We start from the raw sequence: 21,154 nt of genomic DNA on the forward strand, positions 1-21,154 counted from the left end.
TATGACAATTTTGAGAGGAGCCTGGAACCTAATCTCCCTCACTTCCCTTTGACTTACATTATAAACTGGGTTTCAATTTACAACGGTTTCGATTTACAACCGTTCCTTTTGGAACCTAACCCCGGCGTAAACTGAGGGCTACCTGTATTTGTAAATATACGCTGCAATGTAAACTTTAATAAATGAAAGTGCCCCTGTTTTTAATAGTATTTTTAAAAAACGGGCACTAATTCATGAAAGTCTACATTTAATTTGCCTTTATGGTGGCAGGGTGCTCAGGTCAGGTGCCTATTATTGAGTCACTTGTACTCTTATGAGCAATAAGTTGTTATTCTATATTTAAAAGTGAACTTCAATAGCTTGTTTTTTAGTACATTTCACTTTTTTTAACATTTAATGACAACCAATTTAGAAAATAAAGTGACAGAAGGGTGTTACAAACGTTAAATGATTTTGTAAATCAAATAGTACATTATATTTGTCAGTTTTGGGATATGGTTAACCCCTTCACTACTGGGAATTTTCATAGGAAAACTTGCCCAAAGTACCAGAGAAATTTTATTATTTTGTCTATCACTCAACGAAAATAGAGCTTTTAATGTTTTGATTTACCTATGAAAACTATATATATTTTTAAAGTAGACAAATCAGGGTATTGATCTAGGCACATTTTAGTATATTTGATGCCCCTATTTAGCTGCCACATGCAATCATATAAAAAAAAAAATGTTAACTTTTTCACAAACTTGGGTTTTCACTAAAATTATTTACTCACAACTACTGCAGTTATATGACAAATGGTTATAAAAGCTTCTCTGGAATCCCCTTTGTTCAGAAGACATGCATAGCTTTGCCAATGCTTTTTGTCAATTAGAACGCTACTAATTGCAGCTGCACACCTTACTTGAAATTCCTGGCAGTGGAGGGGTTAATCAATTAGTTTGTCAGGTTAATTTTTAATTCAGAGTAGAGCTTAGCTTACCCTCCCACTCCTTGATCCCTACCTGATCCGTCCTAGCTCTCTTCCCTCTCTCATCTCCCACTAGTCACCCCCATCTTAGGTACTGGCAGAAGGTCTGCCAGTATGTAGTTTAGGGCTTTTAAAAAATATATATATTGTTTTTATATTATTATTTTCAAGCCGTGTAGTGATCCCTCCTTAACCCTTCAACCTACCTGATCCCCTCCCCGCACATAGCTCTTTAACCTTCCCCTCTCCTACTAGTGGCAGACATCCAGTTATATATATATATATATATATATATATATATATATATATATATATATATATATATATATATATATATATTTATTATTTATTTATTTATTAATTTATAGTTTTTTCTGTAGTGTAGTAGTGGTGCCCCCTACCTCTCCCTCTTTGAGATCATTAGTTAGGGTGCCCCCCTTCTAATTTCCCTTTTGCTGTAGTGCAGCCTCCAATACCTCCCTCCCCTTAACATTTTTTTCTGTAGTGTAGGACCCCTCCCACTCCCTCCGGCTCTGTGCCACCCAGCCACCTTCCTTACACCTCCCACCAGCCCAAGCAGTTGATCGTTACAGACGGTGACACACACACACACTGTAATGATCGTGCTCCATTACCACATGAACACAGATGCCTGCAGCTCACTTGACAGATTTTAAGATTTAAGAGACTTTTAGAGGGTCTTACCCGAATATGTAAAACAATGCATATAGTTTTAAATGCGTTAAAAACATTTATTTTGTGTGCAGATATTTAGCATAATACCTTATATACTATGCATACATAATAATACTTTGCATTCATTTGCCTTTAAACATGGGGAAGGTTATTTTTTCTTATATGCTTTAAAAATTACAAAAAAATAACAGTCAGATTTATTGTAACGTATTCTGAATCTGGAACAAGATTGCATATGCGGCGTTGCCCGCAAAAGCCTGCACCGCCAGTTTTTAAGCAGTTTTGGCATCACATATGCAGCGCCGCATATAAATGCGGCGTATATATTTCACCCGTCGCCGCAATTTTTACTCCCATAAGCTAACATAGAACCGCATCGCAAATTGGTATCACATATTAAGCGCAAGGATTTACGCAACGAAAATGGAGACCATAACCCCCTGTAAATAGTATCTAACACCTAAGGCATGCGCAATACCTATCTACCTGTTAACCGCCAACCCCCCCCCCCCCGCAATAACTAATAAACTATATTAACCCCTAATCTGCCAACCAACACATCGCAAAACATCTAATTAACCTATTAACCCCTAATCCGTCAAACCCCCACAATGCTATAAACCTAATAAAGTGATTAACCCCTAAACCTCTATCACCCCACAACGCAATATACTTTAATAAACTATTAACCACTAATCTGCCATTCACCCATATCGCAAAGTATCTATTAAATCGCAATATACCTTAATAAACTATTAACCCCTAAACCGCCACCCCCCAACACAATAAACTTAATTAACCTATTAACCCCTAATCCGCCATTAACCCACATCGCAACAAACCTAATAAATCTATTAACCCCTAATCCGACAAACCCCCACAATGAAAATAACTAATTTACTAACACCTAGATTACGAGTTTCAACGTTAAAACAGCACTGCAGCCATTACAAGTCTGGTCGGTATAGCTGTACCGCAAGCCTTTTAGCCTGTAACGCAAAGTCAGTCCCGCACATGTAAAAATTACGTTTTTTTCATGGGACTTCTATAGCGCTACCATTACGAGTTTTGCAGTGAGGCTAAATAGCTTGCGTTCCAGCCTTTACCGACAAGATCCGTTTCGCAATCTAAAAGCAGTAGTTATGAGTTTTACGCTACAAAACTGTTACATAAAACTCATAACTGCTACAAAGTACACTAAACACCCATAAACTACCTATTAACCTCTAAACCGAGGTCCTCCCGCATCGCAAACACAAAATTAAATTTATTAACCCCTAATCTGCTGCTCCCGACATCGCCGCCATTAATAAAATGTATTAACCCCTATTCCGCCGCTCCCCAACATCGCCGTTACTAAACTTAAGTTATTAGCCCCATCTGCCGTCAGCCCACTTTGCCCCAAATATACTAAAGTTATTAAGCCCTAATTCCGCCGCCACTATAATAAACCTATTAACCCCTAAACCGCAAGCCCCCCACATCGCAATAAACTAATTTAAACTAGTAACCCCTAACCGTAACCCTAACGTAACCCTAACCCTAACACCCCCTAACTTTAACATGATTAAAATAGAGCTACATTAAACTTAAAATTATTAACTAAATAATTCCTGTTTAAAAATAAATAAATACCTGTGAAATAAAACCTAAGCTAGCTACAATATAACTAATAGTTATATTGTAGCTAGCTTAGGTTTTATTTTTATTTCACAGGTAAGATTGTATTTATTTTAACTAGGTAGACTAGTTAGTAAATAGTTATTAACTATTTACTAACTACCTAGTTAAAATAAATACAAACTTACCTGTGAAATAAAACCTAACCTGCCTTACACTAAAACCTAACATTACAAAAAATAAAAAACCTACCATTACAAAAAATAACAAACGAAATTATTTAAAACAATAACAATTATTCCTATTCTAATACCCTTTTTTAAAAAAAAAAAACACCCCAAAATAAAAAAAGCCTAATCTAAAATAAACTACCAAGGGCCCTTAAAAGGGCCTTTTTGTGGGCCCTTAAAAGGGTATTTTGTAGGCATTGCCCAAAAGTTAACAGCTCTTTTGCTACAAAACAAAACAAACACCCCCTAACAGTATACAAACCCCCAAAACCTACAAAATAAAAATAAAGTAAAACCTAATCTACCCATTGCCCTGAAAAGGGCATTTGTATGGGCATTGCCCTAAAAAGGGCCTTTAGCTCTTTTACGAAAGCCCAAACCCTAGACTAAAAAACCCCCCACCCTAAAAAAGCCTTAAAATAAACCTATCACTAACCCCCAAAGACGGGCGGTGAAGTCCTCATCCAGGCGGTGAGAAGTCTTCATCCAGACGGCCTCTTCTATCTTCATCCAGGCGGCGAAGTCCTCATCCAGGCGGCGAAAAGTCTTCATCCAGACGGCATCTTCTATCTTCATCCAGGCGGTGCGTGCTTCCTGAAGACATCCGGCTGCGGAGCATCCTCTTCATACGGTCACCATCACCGCTGTACACTGAATCTTCAATGCAAGGTACGAGATTCAAGATGGCGTCCCTTGCATTCCTATTGGCTGATTTGATTTTGGAATAGATGGACCCGCTCCGCGCCGCCGGGATGAAGATAGAAGATGCCACCTGAATGAAGATAAAAGATACTGCCTGGATGAAGACTTCTCGCCGCCTGGATGAGGACTTCGCCGCATGGATGAAGATAGAAGAGGCCAGCCTGGATGAGGACTTCGCCGCCTGGATGAAGATCGTTCAAGCGGGACTTCAAAAACTATAAGTGGATCTTCGGGGGTTAGTGATAGGTTTTTTTAAGGTTTTTTTGAGTGGGTTTTTTTTGGTTTAGGGTTTGGGCTTTCATAAAAGAGCAAAATGCCCTTTTCAGGGCAAAGCAAAAGAGCTAAATGCCCTTTTAAGGGCAATGCCCAATACAAATGCCCTTTACAGGGCAATGGTTAGCTTAGGTTTTTTTATTTTGTGGGTAGTGGAACTTTGTATTTTTTTTTTCAGGTAAAAGAGCTGTTTAACTTAGGGCAATGCCCTACAAAAGGCCCTTTTAAAGGGATAGGTTTTTTTTTTTTTTTTTTTTTTTTTTTAAATGGGTATTAGAATATGAATAATTTTTATTATTTTTGATAATTTGTTTATTATTTTGTGTAATGTATTTTTTTCGTTTGGGGTGGGATTTTATTTTTAGATTAGGGCCGGCTCGGGTATTTCATAAAAGAGCTGAATGACCTTTTAAGGGCAGGAAAAAGAGCTAAATGCCATTTTAAGGGCAATGCCCATACAAATACCCTTTTCAGGGCAATGGGTAGATTAGGTTTTACTTTATTTTTATTTTGTGGGTTTGGGGGTGGGGGTTTGTATACTGTTAGGGGGTGTTTGTTTTGTTTTGTAGCAAAAGAGCTGTTAACTTTTGGGCAATGCCCTACAAAAGGCCCTTTTAAGGGCCCTTGGTAGTTTATTTTAAAGGGTATTAGAGTAGAAATAATTTTTTATTGTTTTAGATAATTTTGTTTGTTATTTTTTGTAATGGTAGTTTTTTTTTATTTTTTGTAATGTTAGGTTTTAGTGTAAGGCAGGTTAGGTTTTATTTCACACGTTTGTATTTATTTTAGCTAGCTAGTTATTAAATAGTTAATAACTATTTACTAACTAGTCTACCTAGTTAAAATAAATACAAACTTACCTGTGAAATAAAAATAAAACCTAAGCTAGCTACAATATAACTATTAGTTATATTGTAGCTAGCTTAGGTTTTATTTCACAGGTAAGTATTTAGTTTTAAACAGGAATTATTTAGTTAATAATTGTAAGTTTAATTTAGCTCTATTTTAATTATGTTAAAGTTAGGGGGTGTTAGGGTTAGGTTTAGGGTTATGGTTAGGGCTATGTTAGGGTTAGGTTTAGGGGTTAATATATAGTTTAATTTAGGTTGTTGCGATGTGGGGGGCTGGAGGTTTAGGGGTTAATAGGTTTATTTAGTGGCAGTGATGTGGGAGGCCAGAGGTTTAGGGGTTAATAACTTTATTTAGTGGCGGTGATGTCAGGGAGCGGCGGAATAGGGGTTAATATATTTATTATAGTGTGGGTGATGTTGGGGTGCAGGGGAATAGGGGATAATAACTTTAGTATAGTGGCGGCGATGTTGGGGGCGGCAGATTAGGGGTTAATAGCTATATTTAGGTGGCAGCGATATCGGGAGCGGCAGATTAGGGGTTAATAACATTATGTAGGTGTTGGCGATGTTGGGGGTAGCAGATTAGGGGTGTTTAGATGTGGGGTTTATTAAGGGTGTTAGCTTTAAACATAACTTTATTTTTCCCCATAGACATCAATGGGGCTGCATTACAGAGCTTTTCATTCCGCAATTGCAGGTGTTAGGCTTTTTTCTGACCCGCTCTCCTAATTGATGTCTATGGGGAAAGCGCGCACGAGCACGTCAAAACAGCGCTTGTATTTTGTGCGGTATGGAGCTTAAAACCACCATATCGCACGCACAAGCCGGCTGTTTCAAAACTTGTAATGGCTGCGCTATAGAGGGTTAAATAACGCGACTTTTGTTGCGTTCTTTAATTTCCCTATAACGCGCATAACTCGTAATCTAGCTGTCAGTCTCCTAACCTTAGACCACCTAACCTAACACCGCCTAAATTAACCCCAATTACCTAAATTAAAAAATACTAAGTTACAAACAATTAAAATAAAAAAGCTAACATTACTTAAAAATAAAAAATAAATTAAATTAAATTAATCTAAGTTTACAAAAAATAAAAAAATTCTGACATTACATAAAATAATAAACCAAATTATCAAAAATAAAAAAATTAAAACTAATCCCTATGAAAATAAAAAAAGCCCCCCCAAAATAAAAACCCCTAATCTAATACTTAAATTAAATGGGCCTTTTGTAGGGCATTGCCCTATGTTAAACATCTCTTTTACATTAAAAAATACTAAGTCCCCCCTCTAACAGTAAAACCCCCCACCCACCAAACCCCCCAAAATAAATAAAAAAACACTAAAAAAACCTAAACTACCCATTGCCCCTAAAGGGGCATTTGTATATGCATTGCCCTTAAAAGAGCATTCAGCTCTTTTACTTCCCTTAAAAGGGCATTCAGATCTTTTTCAAAGGCCCATTAATCTAAAAAAACAACCCCCCCCCCCAAAAAAAAAGCCTAAATCTAACCCCCAGATAGATACTCACAGTTCCTGAAGTCCGGCGGTGAAGTCTTCTTCCAAGCGGCGATATCTTCTATCTTATTCGAGGAACAAGCTGGCGCAGAGTGTGGAACTGAAGACCGGTGACCGCGGGACTGAAGACCGGCGACGGCGGAGCCATGGAGCAGCCAATAGGATTTCAGTAGCTCTCATCCTATTGGCTAATTTAAATTTGAAGACTCAAATAAGCCAATAGGAATGCAAGGTACCCCATATTTAAACGTGTACCTTGAATTCAATCCTCAGTGTGCGGCGGAGTTTGTACGAAGAGGATCTCCACGATCCTTGGCTCCGCGGTTGCCGGTCTTCAGTTCGCCGTTGCGGGTCTTCAGTTCTGCGCTCCGTACTGGCTTGTTCCTAGAAGAAGATAGAAGATATTGCCGCTTGGAAGAAGACTTCACCGCCGGACTTCAGGAACAATGAGTACCTATCTGGGGGTTAGATTAGGGATTAAATGGTCCTTTGAAAAACATCTTAAAGGGACAGTCAACACCAGAATTATTATTGTTTTAAAAGATAGATAATCTCTTAATTACCCATTTCCTAGTTTTGCATAACCAACACAGTTTTAATAATACAAGTTTTACCTCTGTAATCACCTTGTATCTAAGCCTCTGCAGACTGCCCCCTTACTTCAGTTCTTTTGACAGACATGCATTTTAGCCAATCAGTGCTCACTCCTCGGTAAATTCACGTGCATGATCTCAATGTTATCTATATGAAACACATGAACTAACACCCTGTAGTGGTGAAAAACTGTCAAATGCAGAGGCGGCCTTCAAGGTCTAAGAAATTAGCATATGAACCTCCTAGGTTTAGCTTTCAACTAAGAATACCAAGAGAACAAAGCAAAATTGGTGATAAAAGTAAATTGGAAAGTTGTTTAAAATTACATGCCGTATTTGAATCATGAAAGCTTTTTTTGGACTTGACTGTCCCTTTAATGCCATTTTAAGGGCAACGCCCATACAATGCCCCTTTATTGGCAATAGGTAATTTAGGATTTTTTAGAGTTAGTTTTTTTTTTAATTTTGGTGGGTTTGGTGGGAGGGGGGTTTCACTGTTAGAGGGGGGACTTAGTATTTTTTAAGGTAAAAGAGCTGTTTAACTTAAGGCAATGCCCTACAAAAGGCCCTTTTAAGGCCTATTGGTAGGTTAGCATTATATTAGGGGGTGTTTTTATTTTGGGGGGGCTTTTTTATTTTCATAGGGATTAGGTTTAATTTTTATTTTTTTGATTCATTTAGATTAATTTAATTTTAGTTTTTTTTATGCAATATTAGCTTTTTATTTTAATTGTTTGCAACTTAGTATTTTTTAATTTAGGTAATTGGGATTGATTTAGGGGGTGTTAGGTTAGGGGGTGTTATGTTAGGGGGCTTAGTAATTTAATTAGTTCTTTGCGTTGTGGGGGTTTGGCGGTTTAGGGGTTAATAGTTTTATTGGGATTATTGTGTTGTGTGGGTTTGGCGGTTTAGGGATTAATAGTTTCATTAGGATTATTGCGTTGTATGGGTTTGGTGGATTAGGGGTTAATAGATTTATAACGTTTGTTGCGATGTGGGTAATGGCAGATTAGGGGTTAATAGTTTTAATAGGTACTTTGCGATGTGAGTTAATGGCAGATTAGGGGTTAATAGTTTTAATAGGTACTTTGTGATGAGGGTTAATGGCAGATTAGGGGTTAATAGTTTTAATAGGTACTTTGCGATGTGGGTTAATGGCAGATTAGGGGTTAATAGTTTTAATAGGTACTTTGCGATGTGGGCTAATTGTAGATTAGGGGTTTATAGTTTTAATAGGGTCTTTGCGATGTGGGTGAATGGCGAATTAGGGGTTAATACATTTATTAGGTAGTTTGCGATGTTGGGGTTGGCGGATTTAGGGTTAATACTTTTATTAAGTAGATCGCGATGTGGGTTAATGGCAGATTAGAAGTTAATAGTTTAAATAGGCAGCCCCATATTGCGTTGTGGGGGGTTGTTGGTTTAGGGGTTAATTCTTTTATTATTAGTTCTGATATAGGTTTGATGGCGAATATAGGGGTTTTACATGTCGGGTTTATTTTTTGGAGGAAGGTTAGACTTTTACGGGAGATTTGAATCTTTTTTTAAATTTTCTTAGGCGCCGGCAGTTTCTAAAGTGCTGTAAGTCACTGGCGAATCCAGAAATTTGTATTTACGCTCATTTCTGGACATCGCTAGTTTTTCCGACTTACAGCACTTTATGAACTGCCGGCGGGGTTTATGTGATACCCCAATGTGCGAGGTGAAATTACGGGTGGCACGGGTTTCAGCAGTTGCGCTGAAGCTTGCGCCACATATGTATTCTCACCCCTGGTAAGGAGCGTCCATTGTCTCTTATATGTGATGTTTGTTAATGGAAAAAACAAAAAACAAACAAGTGTTTTCTGGGTTGCTAAACTGTCACTTCCTACATATCTGTTCAGTAAAACATAGTGTAAAAAAAAAAGGATTTTGCCAGTGGCAAAGGGTGGCAAGGGTTTTGTTTTTGTTTCTTTTTTTGTAATATAAAGTAGTTACACTAGAATAAAAAATAAAACAAATTAAAAAACTTTCTGAAATTTAAGTTAAAGGAAAATGGTAATCAAACAGCGCCAAAATATACCACCACACAAGCTTCTCCTTGAAAAGGCGAGATCTCCCAACCGGATCTCGAATAGAAGATAGAATATGCCAAGAGGGAGCGCTACAATATCCCTGTTAGGGGACAAGTGGCTAAAGGTGGTGTCCACGATATGTACTTAAGATTTGTACTTTAGCGGATTACTATAATCTAGCCAATAACCTTAATAATAGTGTAATTCTAAAGTTTTTAAAGGTATAAAATTTAAAATTTAATAGTACAATAAAAACATTTGATGCAATATGAAAAATGAATAAAATCCAATGTCAAGTGGTCTAATGAATTCAGAACAATATAAATGATACAATTATTAAAAAATGATACAATGGTTAAAAAACAAGATGAGTATAAAAACTAATCTATCAGGAAGTACAAATGACTAACATAACATAAAACCTGATAAGAAAGAACATAACATAAAACCTGATAAGAAAAAATCCAAGTGTATGTCCATATAAGAAAGTCCCAAGAAATAAAACCTAATGTATGTCCATGTAAGGAAGTCCCAAACTGGTGTGTCCAAATTATAATCCAATCCTAATCTGAAATATAGTTAAGTGATGGTGATGGTGAATCCGTGTAATAAAAAAGCCAAAAAAATCAAAATCGGTGTAAAAATCAAAAATTGAAAGTTAGAATATCCTATATAATAAAAGGCCAAGTGTGTTTGTCCGAAGCTGTCATGCGCAGTAGACAGCACAGCATGAGGACAAACACACCTGGCCTTTGAGAGTCCCTAAGTCTCTGCTCTTCAGTGCGAGCAGAAATGTGCGTGACCGAGCGTGGCCGGGGGCGTGAAGGGGGCGTGGCCGAGCGCGAGGGCTGTGAGGGGTGTGGCCAAGTGAGAGGGGAGGGGGAGTGAGAGAGAGAGGGGAGGTGGAGGGAGAGAGAGAGGGGAGGGAGAGTGAGAGAGAGAGGGGGGAGATAGAGTGGGGGAGAGAGAGAGAGAGAGAGAGAGAGAGAGAGAGAGAGAGGAGAGAGAAAGGAGAGAGAGGGGGGAGAGAGGGGAGAGAGAGGGGAGAGAGAGAAAGGAGAGAGAGAAAGGAGAGAGAGGGGAGAGAGAGAGGGGGAGAGAGAGAGGGGAGAAAGAGAGAGAGGGGGAGAGAGAGAGAGAGAGGAGGAGAGAGAGAGAGAGAGAGAGAGAGAGAGGGGGGGGAGAGAGAGAGAGAGAGAGAGAGAGAGAGAGGGGGAGAGAGAGAGAGAGAGAGAGAGAGAGAGGGGAGAGAGCGCAAAAGAGGAGGGGAGAGAGAGAGCGCAAAAGAGGGGGGGGGGGAGAGTGCGCAAAAGAGGGTGGGATAGAGCGCAAAAGAGAGGGGAGAGAGAGAGCTCAAAAGAGAGGGGAGAGAGAGAGTGCAAAAGAGGGGGGGAGAGAGAGCGCAAAAGAGGGGGGGAGAGAGAGCGCAAAAGAGAGGGGGGGGAGAGAGAAATCTCAAAAGAGAGGGGGAGAGAAAGCGCAAAAGAGAGGGGGGAGAGAGAGCAAAAGAGAGGGGCAGGGAGAGAGCGCAAGGGTTGGGACTGCTGTACCCTGCAAAAAATGGCCCGTGTGAACGGGCTTTAGGACTAGTATATATATATATATATATATATATATATATATTTACACCGATTTAAATTTTTTTGGCTTTTTTATTACACGGATTCACCATCACCATCACTTAACTATATTTCAGATTAGGATTGGATTATAATTTGGACACACCAGTTTGGGACTTCCTTACATGGACATACATTAGGTTTTATTTTTGGATATCTATCCTTGGGACTTTCTTATATGGACATACACTTGGATTTTTTCTTATCAGGTTTTATGTTATGTTAGTCATTTGTACTTCCTGATAGATTAGTTTTTATACTCATCTTGTTTTTTTAATAATTGTATCATTTATATTGTTCTGAATTCATTAGACCACTTGACATTGGATTTTATTCATTTTTCATATTGCATAAAATGTTTTTATTGTACTATTAAATTTTAAATTTTATACCTTTAAAAACTTTTAGAATTACACTGGCCTAGATTTTGGAGTTTGGCGTTAGCCGTGAAAACCAGCATTAGAGGCTCCTGGTTTTAGGCTGCCTCCAGTATTTGGAGTCACTCAAAATAGGGTCTAACGCTCACTTTTCAGCCGCGACTTTTCCATACCGCAGATCCCCTTACGTAAATTGCGTATCCTATCTTTTCAATGGGATCTTTCTAACTCTGGTATTTAGAGTCGTGTCTGAAGTGAGCGTTAGACATCTAATGACAAAACTCCAGCCGCAGGAAAAAAGTCAGTAGTTAAGAGCTTTCTGGGCTAACGCCGGTTTATAAAGCTCTTAACTACTGTGCTCTAAAGTACACTAACACCCATAAACTACCTATGTACCCCTAAACCGAGGTCCCCCCACATCGCCGCCACTCTAATAATTTTTTTTTTTTTTTTTTTTTTCAAAATAAAGCTTTATTGGTAAAAGATTTGACAATGAATATATGCATATGTAAAACATTTCAACATAGTATCAATAACAATTATGCACATCAGTTGTAGCTTATCTTTTCTTTTACATCAGAACTTTGATAGAGTACCGTTAAATGATTGACAATGAATCTTTTACTGTACCTATGAGCATTTTTCCTAAAATTAAATCTATAAGCTTTGAAAGATCTAAACTCTATCAGGCGTTATAGAGAGGGAAATATTTAACATGCTCTCGGATTTATTCCTAACACTACCGAGAATATCTTGTTACCTGATATTTGCTCTTCTGCAGATGCAGAAGTAAGAAGTCAGCCAGATTAGAAAAATAGTAAGAGAATAGGGAGGAAGTGAAAAGTGTCAAGTGACTAAGGAAGGGAGAGGAAATGGGGGGAGAGAGGAAAAAAAAAAAAAAAAAAAGAGGGAATAGTATACAACAAACAGCTGTTGCCCACTGAGTTACAGTCCGCGACCCTCCCAAGTCAGCAACATCATTTCGTGAGTGCTAAGCTTACCGATTCTTAAATAATGATATCTCTCTAACCTCAATAGCTCTCCCACCTTAGCCTTCCATTCCAACATATTTGGAGTGGTTTGTTTTTTCCAGTATAAGGGGATGAGACCCTTTGCAGCGTTCATCATTAATAGGAGAAGCAAGTACTTATCCTCCCCTATGATCTTGGGTAGGTGGTGATAGATAAGATAATTAGGGCTTGGGGGGATAATAACCCCAAGTATTCTGCTCATTTCCCCCAGCGTCGTATCCCAGTAAGTTTTTATGTATGGGCACGACCACCATATATGAATGAGGGTGCCTTCCTCTCCACATCCTCTCCAGCATCCCCCACCGGTCTGTGGGTATATTTTTTTGAGTCTCTGGGGGGTGAGGTACCATCTGCTTAGTAACTTATAGTGTGATTCTTGTATTTTAGCTGAGACAGATGCCCTCCTTGCCCTCTCGAATATCTTTAACCACTCTTGATCAGTGATTTCTTGTCTCAGGTCTTCCTGCCAGGCCTGAGTGTAAGTTGGGAGGGGAGTCTTGTTACCTATGATCAAAAGTTTGTAAATCTGCGAAATCAGGTGAGTTGGGGTGTGTGACATGGTGCAAAGCATCTCAAAGGGTGTCCTACCTCTGGTCAGGGCAGACTTGTTCTTATGTGTACTAAAGTAGTGTCTAACTTGAGCCTCCCTAAACCATGATGAGAATAGAGCGCCATCCCATTCAATCAGTTCTGGCCTGGTTTTCATCTTATCCTGATGGAGGATATTGAGGATTGCTGCGTCCCTTAGGTTATATAAATTGTCTGGGAAGTATGGGCCTGTCTCTGCTCCCACATCGGGGTTCTCTCTTAACGGAATGACGGGGGAGTCAAAGGAGGACAGTCCAGATTCCTTATTAATTAATCTATCCCATCCCAAGAACGCGCAGTCCAATAGTGGGTATTTTTTGAGAATGATTGGTCTGTTATTGGGGGAAATCCACGCCAGGGACCCTGTATTACCCCTCTGCAAGATAGCATTATCCAGATGGATCCATGCCTTTTGCAGCGAGTTTTGGCACCACTCAACTATTCTTTGGAGAGATATAGCCCTTTGATAGACCCGCAGATCGGGGACACCTAGGCCCCCTCTATCCCTAGGCATATAAATAGTTTTTTTCCTAATCCTGGGTCTGCAGCCATTCCATATATATGACTCCACGGCTGACCGTATTTGGTGCAGATAATGTGAGGCTGATGTTAAAGGGATGGTCTGAAGGATGTAGAGGACCCTGGGCAGAACATTCATTTTAACCACCCCCACCCGACCCAACCAAGAGATGGTTTTATTCTTCCAGTTTGCCAGATCCCGCAGGACCTCGTCCCTGATACGCTTATAATTGATCTCTGTTATGTCTTTTATATTCGCTGCAATTGAGATACCTAAGTATTTTAAGGTATGGTGTGCTATTTTTATCGGACAGTCCCGACTCAGGGCCTCAAACTCCTCATGAGGGACAGAGATGTTTAAAATCTCAGATTTGGAGGGGTTAAGCAAGAAATTCGACACATTGCCGAACTTTGTGAGTTCATCCAGGGCCATCGGTAGAGATCGGCCAGGATCAGTGATCGTCAAGAGTATATCGTCCGCGTACATCGTGAGTTTGTGTTCTGAGCCTCCAATAGACAAACCCTTGATTTGTGGATGTGCCCTGATTTTACTGGCCAGTACTTCTATCGTAAGGGCAAATAGGAGGGGGGAAAGGGGGCAGCCTTGTCTTGTCCCGTTTTTAATCGGGAAGGTGCTAGACAGAGTTCTATTCACCCTAACTTTCGCGTTCGGTGCAGAGTACAGTGACATAATTCTATTGATAAATTTGGGCCCAAAGCCAAACCTATCCAATGTTTGTTGCATGAATGACCAATCAATCCGGTCAAACGCTTTTTCAGCGTCGGTTGATACAACCGCCAATGGGATCTTATTATTATGGGCATATGAAATTAACTGTATAACTCTTAGGGTGTTATCCCTAGCCTCCCGTCCAGGAATAAATCCCACCTGGTCAGTGGAAATCAGCTGTGGGAGGAATTTGTTTAGACGATTGGCGATGACTCTGGCCAGAATCTTAACGTCTGAATTTAGGAGGGATATAGGACGATAGTTTTCCGGTCTGTCCTCTGCTTTCCCTGGCTTGGGGATCACCACTATGTGTGCCTCCAACATGGTATGGGGCAGCAAGGGAGTCTCTGACAAAGTATTAAATAGTTTCTGCATCTCTGGGGCCAGAATATCGGCAAAAAGTTTGTAGTACTTGGTTCCATAGCCGTCCGGCCCCGGACTTTTACCTATGGTAAGGTCCTTTATGGCCTGTTTGATTTCTACTAGTGTAATTGGGGACTCAAGGGCCTCCGAATCCTGCTCAGTTAGTTTAGGTAAATCTGCGTTCAGCAGATATTGTTTTATCCTCTGCGCCTTTTCGGACAGAGGAAGGATCATCTCAACCTCCTCCGCCCGTGATTGAATATTATAGAGAGACCCATAATATTCACTAAAAGATTCTGCTATTGATTTCCCATCCTCCTTGGGAATCCCCTCCCCGTTCACCAATCGGTGAATATAATGTTTTGTTCGGTTGCGTGAGATTGCTCTAGCCAGCAACCTCCCGGCTTTATCTCCTTGTTCAAAGTAACGCTGTTTTAAGAACAGCGCCTTTTTTTGGTAGTCCTCCTGGAGGAACTCAAGTAAGGCTGACCTAGCGCAATCCAACTCTCTCCCAAGTTTCTCATCTGCGGGGTGTAGCTTGTGCTCACGCTCATTGATTTCAACCCTGGACAACAGGGCTTGATACTGAGTTTTTCTCTGCTTCGTCAGCTTAGCCTTTTGCCTAATCAAGAGACCTCTAATTGTACATTTATGGGCTTCCCAGATAGCTGTGTCCTGAGACTCAGTATCTGCATGTATACGGAAGTACTCTACTAGAGCCCTTTCAATCTCCAGCCTAAAGACCTTATCTTCCAATAATGTGTCATCCAACCTCCAAATGTAGGGAGTGACTGGCACATCCGGCCACATGATGGTACAACTGACTGGCGCATGATCGGACCATGTGATACTGTGTATGTTACTGCTTGTTGTTATGGTAAGGCCTACTGAGTCTGTGAGTAAGTAGTCTATTCTAGAATACTTCCTGTGTGGGTGGGAATAGAATGTGAAATCCTTTGTGGTGGGGTGGTGCACACGCCAAATGTCATGTAATGCTAATTCTCTCAATGAGGAGATCACGCGTTTAAGGTTCCTGTGGGGGACACTGGAGAGTCCGTTCGAGGTGTCTAATGCGGGGTTTAAAGAAGCGTTTAGGTCACCTCCCATAAACAAAATGCCGCGCTGCACTTCCAATACTTTATGTGTTATTTTCTGGAGAAAAAGGTGTTGGGCTTGATTGGGGCAATAAATATTGGCAAGTGTGACAAGTATGCCACATAGTAACCCTGTGAGGATGATGTACCTACCCTCAGGGTCGGGATATGACTCATGGAGCTGAAAGGGGGTTTTTGAATTGATTAGGATACCCACCCCGTTTTGCTTCTTAGGACCTGACGCAAAATAGGCTATGGGATAGTGATGGCTAAACCATTTAGGCTCATGAGCAGCAGAAAAATGGGTCTCCTGTAAGAAGATGACGTCCCCCCCCATTCTTTGTAAGTCCCTTAACACTATGGAGCGCTTACCTGGGCTATTAATACCTTTAACGTTAATAGAAATCAACTCAGTGGGTTGGTGCTCAGCCGTAGGCCGTAGGCGTGCCATGTTACCTAAGGAAAAAAAAAAAAAAAAAAAAAAAAAGGGGAGAGTAAAGAGAAGCTAAGAAGGCTGAAGAAGGAAAGGAGGGTGAGAAAGGGAAAGAGAAGAGTAGAGGAAGGGAATTGCCTGAAAGTACAATATAATATCGCTAAGTGGAATCAAACTATTGCAATTATACAAACAGCAATTTCCAATCTTTGAGCATATAAAGCACAATTCTTACTCGATCTAAGATTCGAGTGTAATCTAAGTAAATAAACTTACCAATTAGGGAAAGTGTTCCCTGTGTTCTTACTATACCTATGGACTTTTAAACATTAAACATTAAACAAATACATTCTGCGAGTTATGCCTTAATCAGTTCTTCTATACCCATTTTTCTAAACTAGGCTATAATAATAATAAAGAAAGAAAGCTAGCACAAAATAAAATATAGTGAGGAGCCCTGGGCTCTTGTGGGATTTAACTTCCACACTTTGTTGTGACCCAATCACATAATCTCATGTTTCTATATATCTATATATGTATTTGGGGGGCAGGGGTCTATGGTTGTATATGGGCTTGTATACTCTGCTATAATCCCCAATGGCTCAGACAATATACCCTTATCGCCTAACAGCAAAATGTAACCTGGTCTGTGGTGTATCTATGACGTCCCCCCATCTCACTTTAAAATGAGTCCTCGTTGGTGCCATGTGCTAAAATCCTAATAAGATTAACCTTGAACTATAAAATAACTTATATGAAACAGATATGCTTAAACAAAGTAATTGTCCAGACCTAAAAGGAACAAACTCTTATCAGTGTCCAGATCTATCCCTATTGGGACACAATACAGGAAATTTGAGATCAAACCTGACTTCAAGTCCAAGTAAGGAATTTCACATTAAGAGATCTTGAATCAGCCAGGAAGATGTTGGATCTCCTCATGTGCCTCATCAGCTTGGTCCGCTGGGGCCCCCGGCCTCCTCTGTGGCGGTTGTATGTGGAGCCCTAAGGCTTGATTAAATGAAGGCAGATCCTCTATGTTTCTGAAAACATGTGTCGTGTTGTTCCTTGACACAATGATACAAGTAGGGAAACCCCATCTATAGGGGATATTTTTGTCCTTCAGCTTGGAAGTGATAAATCGGAGGTCCCTTCTTTTCTGTAGGGTGGCTGGGCATAAGTCGGAGTATACCTGTATTTCAGACCCCCTAAATTCTATTAGCTGCTTTGCTCTGGCCATCCGAAGAATGTCTTCTTTGTCCTTGAAAGATAGTAATTTTAATATTATGTCCCTGGGAGGGGCCCTGTTTGGTGGTTTTGGGCGCAAGGCCCTGTGTGCCCTTTCTATAGGAATTTCGGGGCCTGCCTCCGTATTCCTAAGGTGTTTGACAAAATCTTGTATGTAGGCCTGGATGGTTGGGGGTTCAACCGTTTCCGGGACTCCCCTCAATCTCAAGTTATTTCTGCGGCTTCTATTTTCTAAGTCCTCGATACGGTCCATTAGCGTGAGTACTGTGCTTTCCTGAGCCTGAATAAAGCTAGCCTGGAGCTGGAGGTCTGAGTTGAGAGCTTCATGTTTCTCTTCAATTTGAATGACTCTGTGATCGACTGCTGCTATTTCTTTCTTCAGCTCACCGAACATGGACTTAAAATCTTTCATAGCCTCCTTTATATCATCCTTTGAGGAGAGATGTCTGATATCCTCTTTTGTTACAAAATTTTGCTGTCCAGAAACAGGCTCAGAGCAATGGACTTGTGCTGTGGCCGCTATAGTATGTGAATCAGGCCTAGTGGCTGAGGTAGCCGGGTCTGCAGCAATTAGATAGTTCTCCATCATGGAAGACTGGGTACTTTTAGCAGGTTTAGAATTTCTTTTACTAGTCATCACCTCTGCTCAGTGGCAGCTCCTGTAGCTGCTTTCAATTGTAGATTCTGTATCCTGCGGTAGAAGCCGCAATGTGCCCAATAATGCTATATGTTTTCTGATATCTAGGGCAGGTGTAAGACCAGACAGTAACTTTGAAATTGTGTTAGGGGGCTTCCGGTATAATAGAAAAGTCTGTGGGGGCTATATAACTATTTTATTTAGTTAATTAATTAATTATTTATAGGCCCTCTCAGGAGCACTAGGTGAGTCTTATGGCTTCTGTCTGCCATTCACTGGAACTTCTGGCGCTGTGAGCCACAGGTGGTATATGTTATATTAGATACAGGCTCCGGGCCTAGCGCGGCCTTAATCTGAGGAATCTGTGTGAGCTTTCAACAAGGGCTTCAATCGCCGCTAACCTCAGAAAGTTATTCCCTCTGTCAGTCCAATCATTAGTCAGGAGAGGGTGATTCAGCGTGCCCCACCACTCTATTAATGTGTCCGAGGGCCCAGGCTGCTACCTTATGTGGGGATGGGTTCTAAAAGGGTTCCCCTGCGGCCAGAGCTTGGATCTCCATTGCCTGTCTGTATGTTAAGGCTATTACTTTCTGCCCCCTCCGTAACAAGTACTCACAATGACCGGGGTTATCTAGTAGTCGTGATCCCCGGAGGGCCTCTTCGATGCTCCGCTGCCCTCTCTCTCTGTTGGATGTCTGACTGTGTCGCCGTCACGGCTTTTACCGCCAGCCGCGGGACTCTTAGCTGAGTCTGTGGTCTCTGAGCGGCTTTATGCGGGTCAGCAGCAGCGGTAAGATGGTAAGAGGGGATGACAAACCGCCGATATCCGGGCCTGTAAGTGCCGTTCCCCAGTCTTCTAGGCAGGATCTTTAGGCCGCGATCAGGTGCGTGGGTAATAGAACACCGGCTCTCCCGGTCTGCAGGCGAAAAATAGTTTCTCTGTCAGAGGGATCTGTTAGGTGTAACAGCAAGTGCTAGATATAGGGTAATAAGTGCTAATTAGTGCATTTGTTTTATTGTAAGAACAACAGGGACAACGGAGCTTTTTCAGCAAGCAGCCATCTCCATTCGTGGCTTGGCTCCGCCCCCCCTAATAATTTTTTTAACCCCTAATCTGCCGACCGCCACCTACGTTATCCTTATGTACCCCTAATCTGCTGCCCCTAACACCGCCGACCCCTATATTATATTTATTAACCTCTAATCTGCCCCCCACAACGTCGCCTCCACCTGCCTACACTTATTAACCCCTAATCTGCAGAGCGGACCTGAGCGCTACTATAATAAAGTTATTAACCCCTAATCCGCCTCACTAACCCTATAATAAATAGTATTAACCCCTAATCTGCCCTCCCTTACATCGCCGACACCTAACTTCAATTATTAACCCCTAATCTGCCGACCGGAGCTCACCGCTATTCTAATAAATGTATTAACCCCTAAAGCTAAGTCTAACCCTAACACTAACACCCCCCTAAGTTAAATATAATTTACATCTAACGAAATTAATTAACTCTTATTAAATAAATTATTCCTATTTAAAGCTAAATACTTACCTGTAAAATAAATCCTAATATAGCTACAATATAAATTATAATTACATTGTAGCTATTTTAGGATTAATATTTATTTTACAGGCAACTTTGTAATTATTTTAACCAGGTACAATAGCTATTAAATAGTTAAGAACTATTTAATAGTTACCTAGTTAAAATAATTACAAAATTACCTGTCAAATAAATCCTAACCTAAGTTACAATTAAACCTAACACTATACTATCATTAAATTAATTAAATACAATACCTACAAATAACTACAATGAAATAAACTAACTAAAGTACAAAAAATAAAAAAGAACTAAGTTACAAAAAATAAAAAAATATCTACAAACATAAGAAAAATATTACAACAATTTTAAACTAATTACACCTACTCTAAGCCCCCTAATAAAACAACAAAGCCCCACAAAATAAAAAATGCCCTACCCTATTCTAAATTACTAAAGTTAAAAGCTCTTTTACCTTACCAGCCTTGAACAGGGCCGTTTGCGGGGCATGCCCCAAGAAGTTCAGCTCTTTTGCCTGTAAAAAAAACATACAATACCCCCCCCCCCCCAACATTACAACCCACCACCCACATACCCCTAATCTAACCCAAACCCCCCTTAAATAAACTTAACACTAAGCCCCTGAAGATCTTCCTACCTTGTCTTCACCATACCAGGTTCACCGATCGGTCCTGAAGAGCTCCTCCGATGTCCTGATCCAAGCCCAAGCGGGGGGCTGAAGATGTCCATGATCCGGTAGAAGTCTTCATCCAAGCGGGGCAGAAGAGGTCTTCCATCCGATTGAAGTCTTCATCCAGGCGGCATCTTCTATCGACATCCATCTGGAACGGAGCGGCAGCATCCTGAAGACCTCCGACGCGGAACATCCATCCTGGCCGACGACTGAACGACGAATGACGTTTCCTTTAAATGACGTCATCCAAGATGGCGTCCCTCGAATTCCGATTGGCTGATAGGATTCTATCAGCCAATCGGAATTAAGGTAGGAATATTCTGATTGGCTGATGGAATCAGCCAATCAGATTTAGCTCGCATTCTATTGGCTGATCGGAACAGCCAATAGAATGCGAGCTCAATCTGATTGGCTGATTGGATCAGCCAATCGGATTGAACTTGATTCTGATTGGCTGATTCCATCAGCCAATCAGAATATTCCTACCTTAATTCCGATTGGCTGATAGAATCCTATCAGCCAATCGGAATTCGAGGGACGCCATCTTGGATGACGTCATTTAAAGGAACCGTCATTCGTCGTTCAGTCGTCGGCCAGGATGGATGTTCCGCGTCGGAGGTCTTCAGGATGCTGCCGCTCCGTTCCAGATGGATGTCGATAGAAGATGCCGCCTGGATGAAGACTTCAATCGGATGGAAGACCTCTTCTGCCCCGCTTGGATGAAGACTTCTACCGGATCATGGACATCTTCAGCCCCCCGCTTGGGCT

General features: G+C 40.7%; 1 protein-coding gene across 2 annotated transcripts in view; it reads right to left on the minus strand.

Annotated features, from left to right (window-relative positions):
- Positions 1-21,154, minus strand: part of COBL (cordon-bleu WH2 repeat protein) — a 558,417-nt gene that overhangs the window by 208,700 nt on the left and 328,563 nt on the right. The window contains exon 6 of one of the 2 annotated variants that reach the window (XM_053714458.1): positions 16,200-16,283. The exons of the other annotated variant lie outside the window; for it this stretch is intronic. Within the exon in view, the coding sequence (XP_053570433.1) occupies positions 16,200-16,283 (84 nt within the window). The remainder of the gene's footprint in view (positions 1-16,199; positions 16,284-21,154) is intronic. 2 annotated transcript variants of the gene reach the window in all.

The sequence above is a fragment of the Bombina bombina genome, chromosome 5 (assembly GCF_027579735.1).
Source record: "Bombina bombina isolate aBomBom1 chromosome 5, aBomBom1.pri, whole genome shotgun sequence".
In the NCBI taxonomy this organism is placed as follows: Eukaryota; Metazoa; Chordata; class Amphibia; order Anura; family Bombinatoridae; genus Bombina; species Bombina bombina.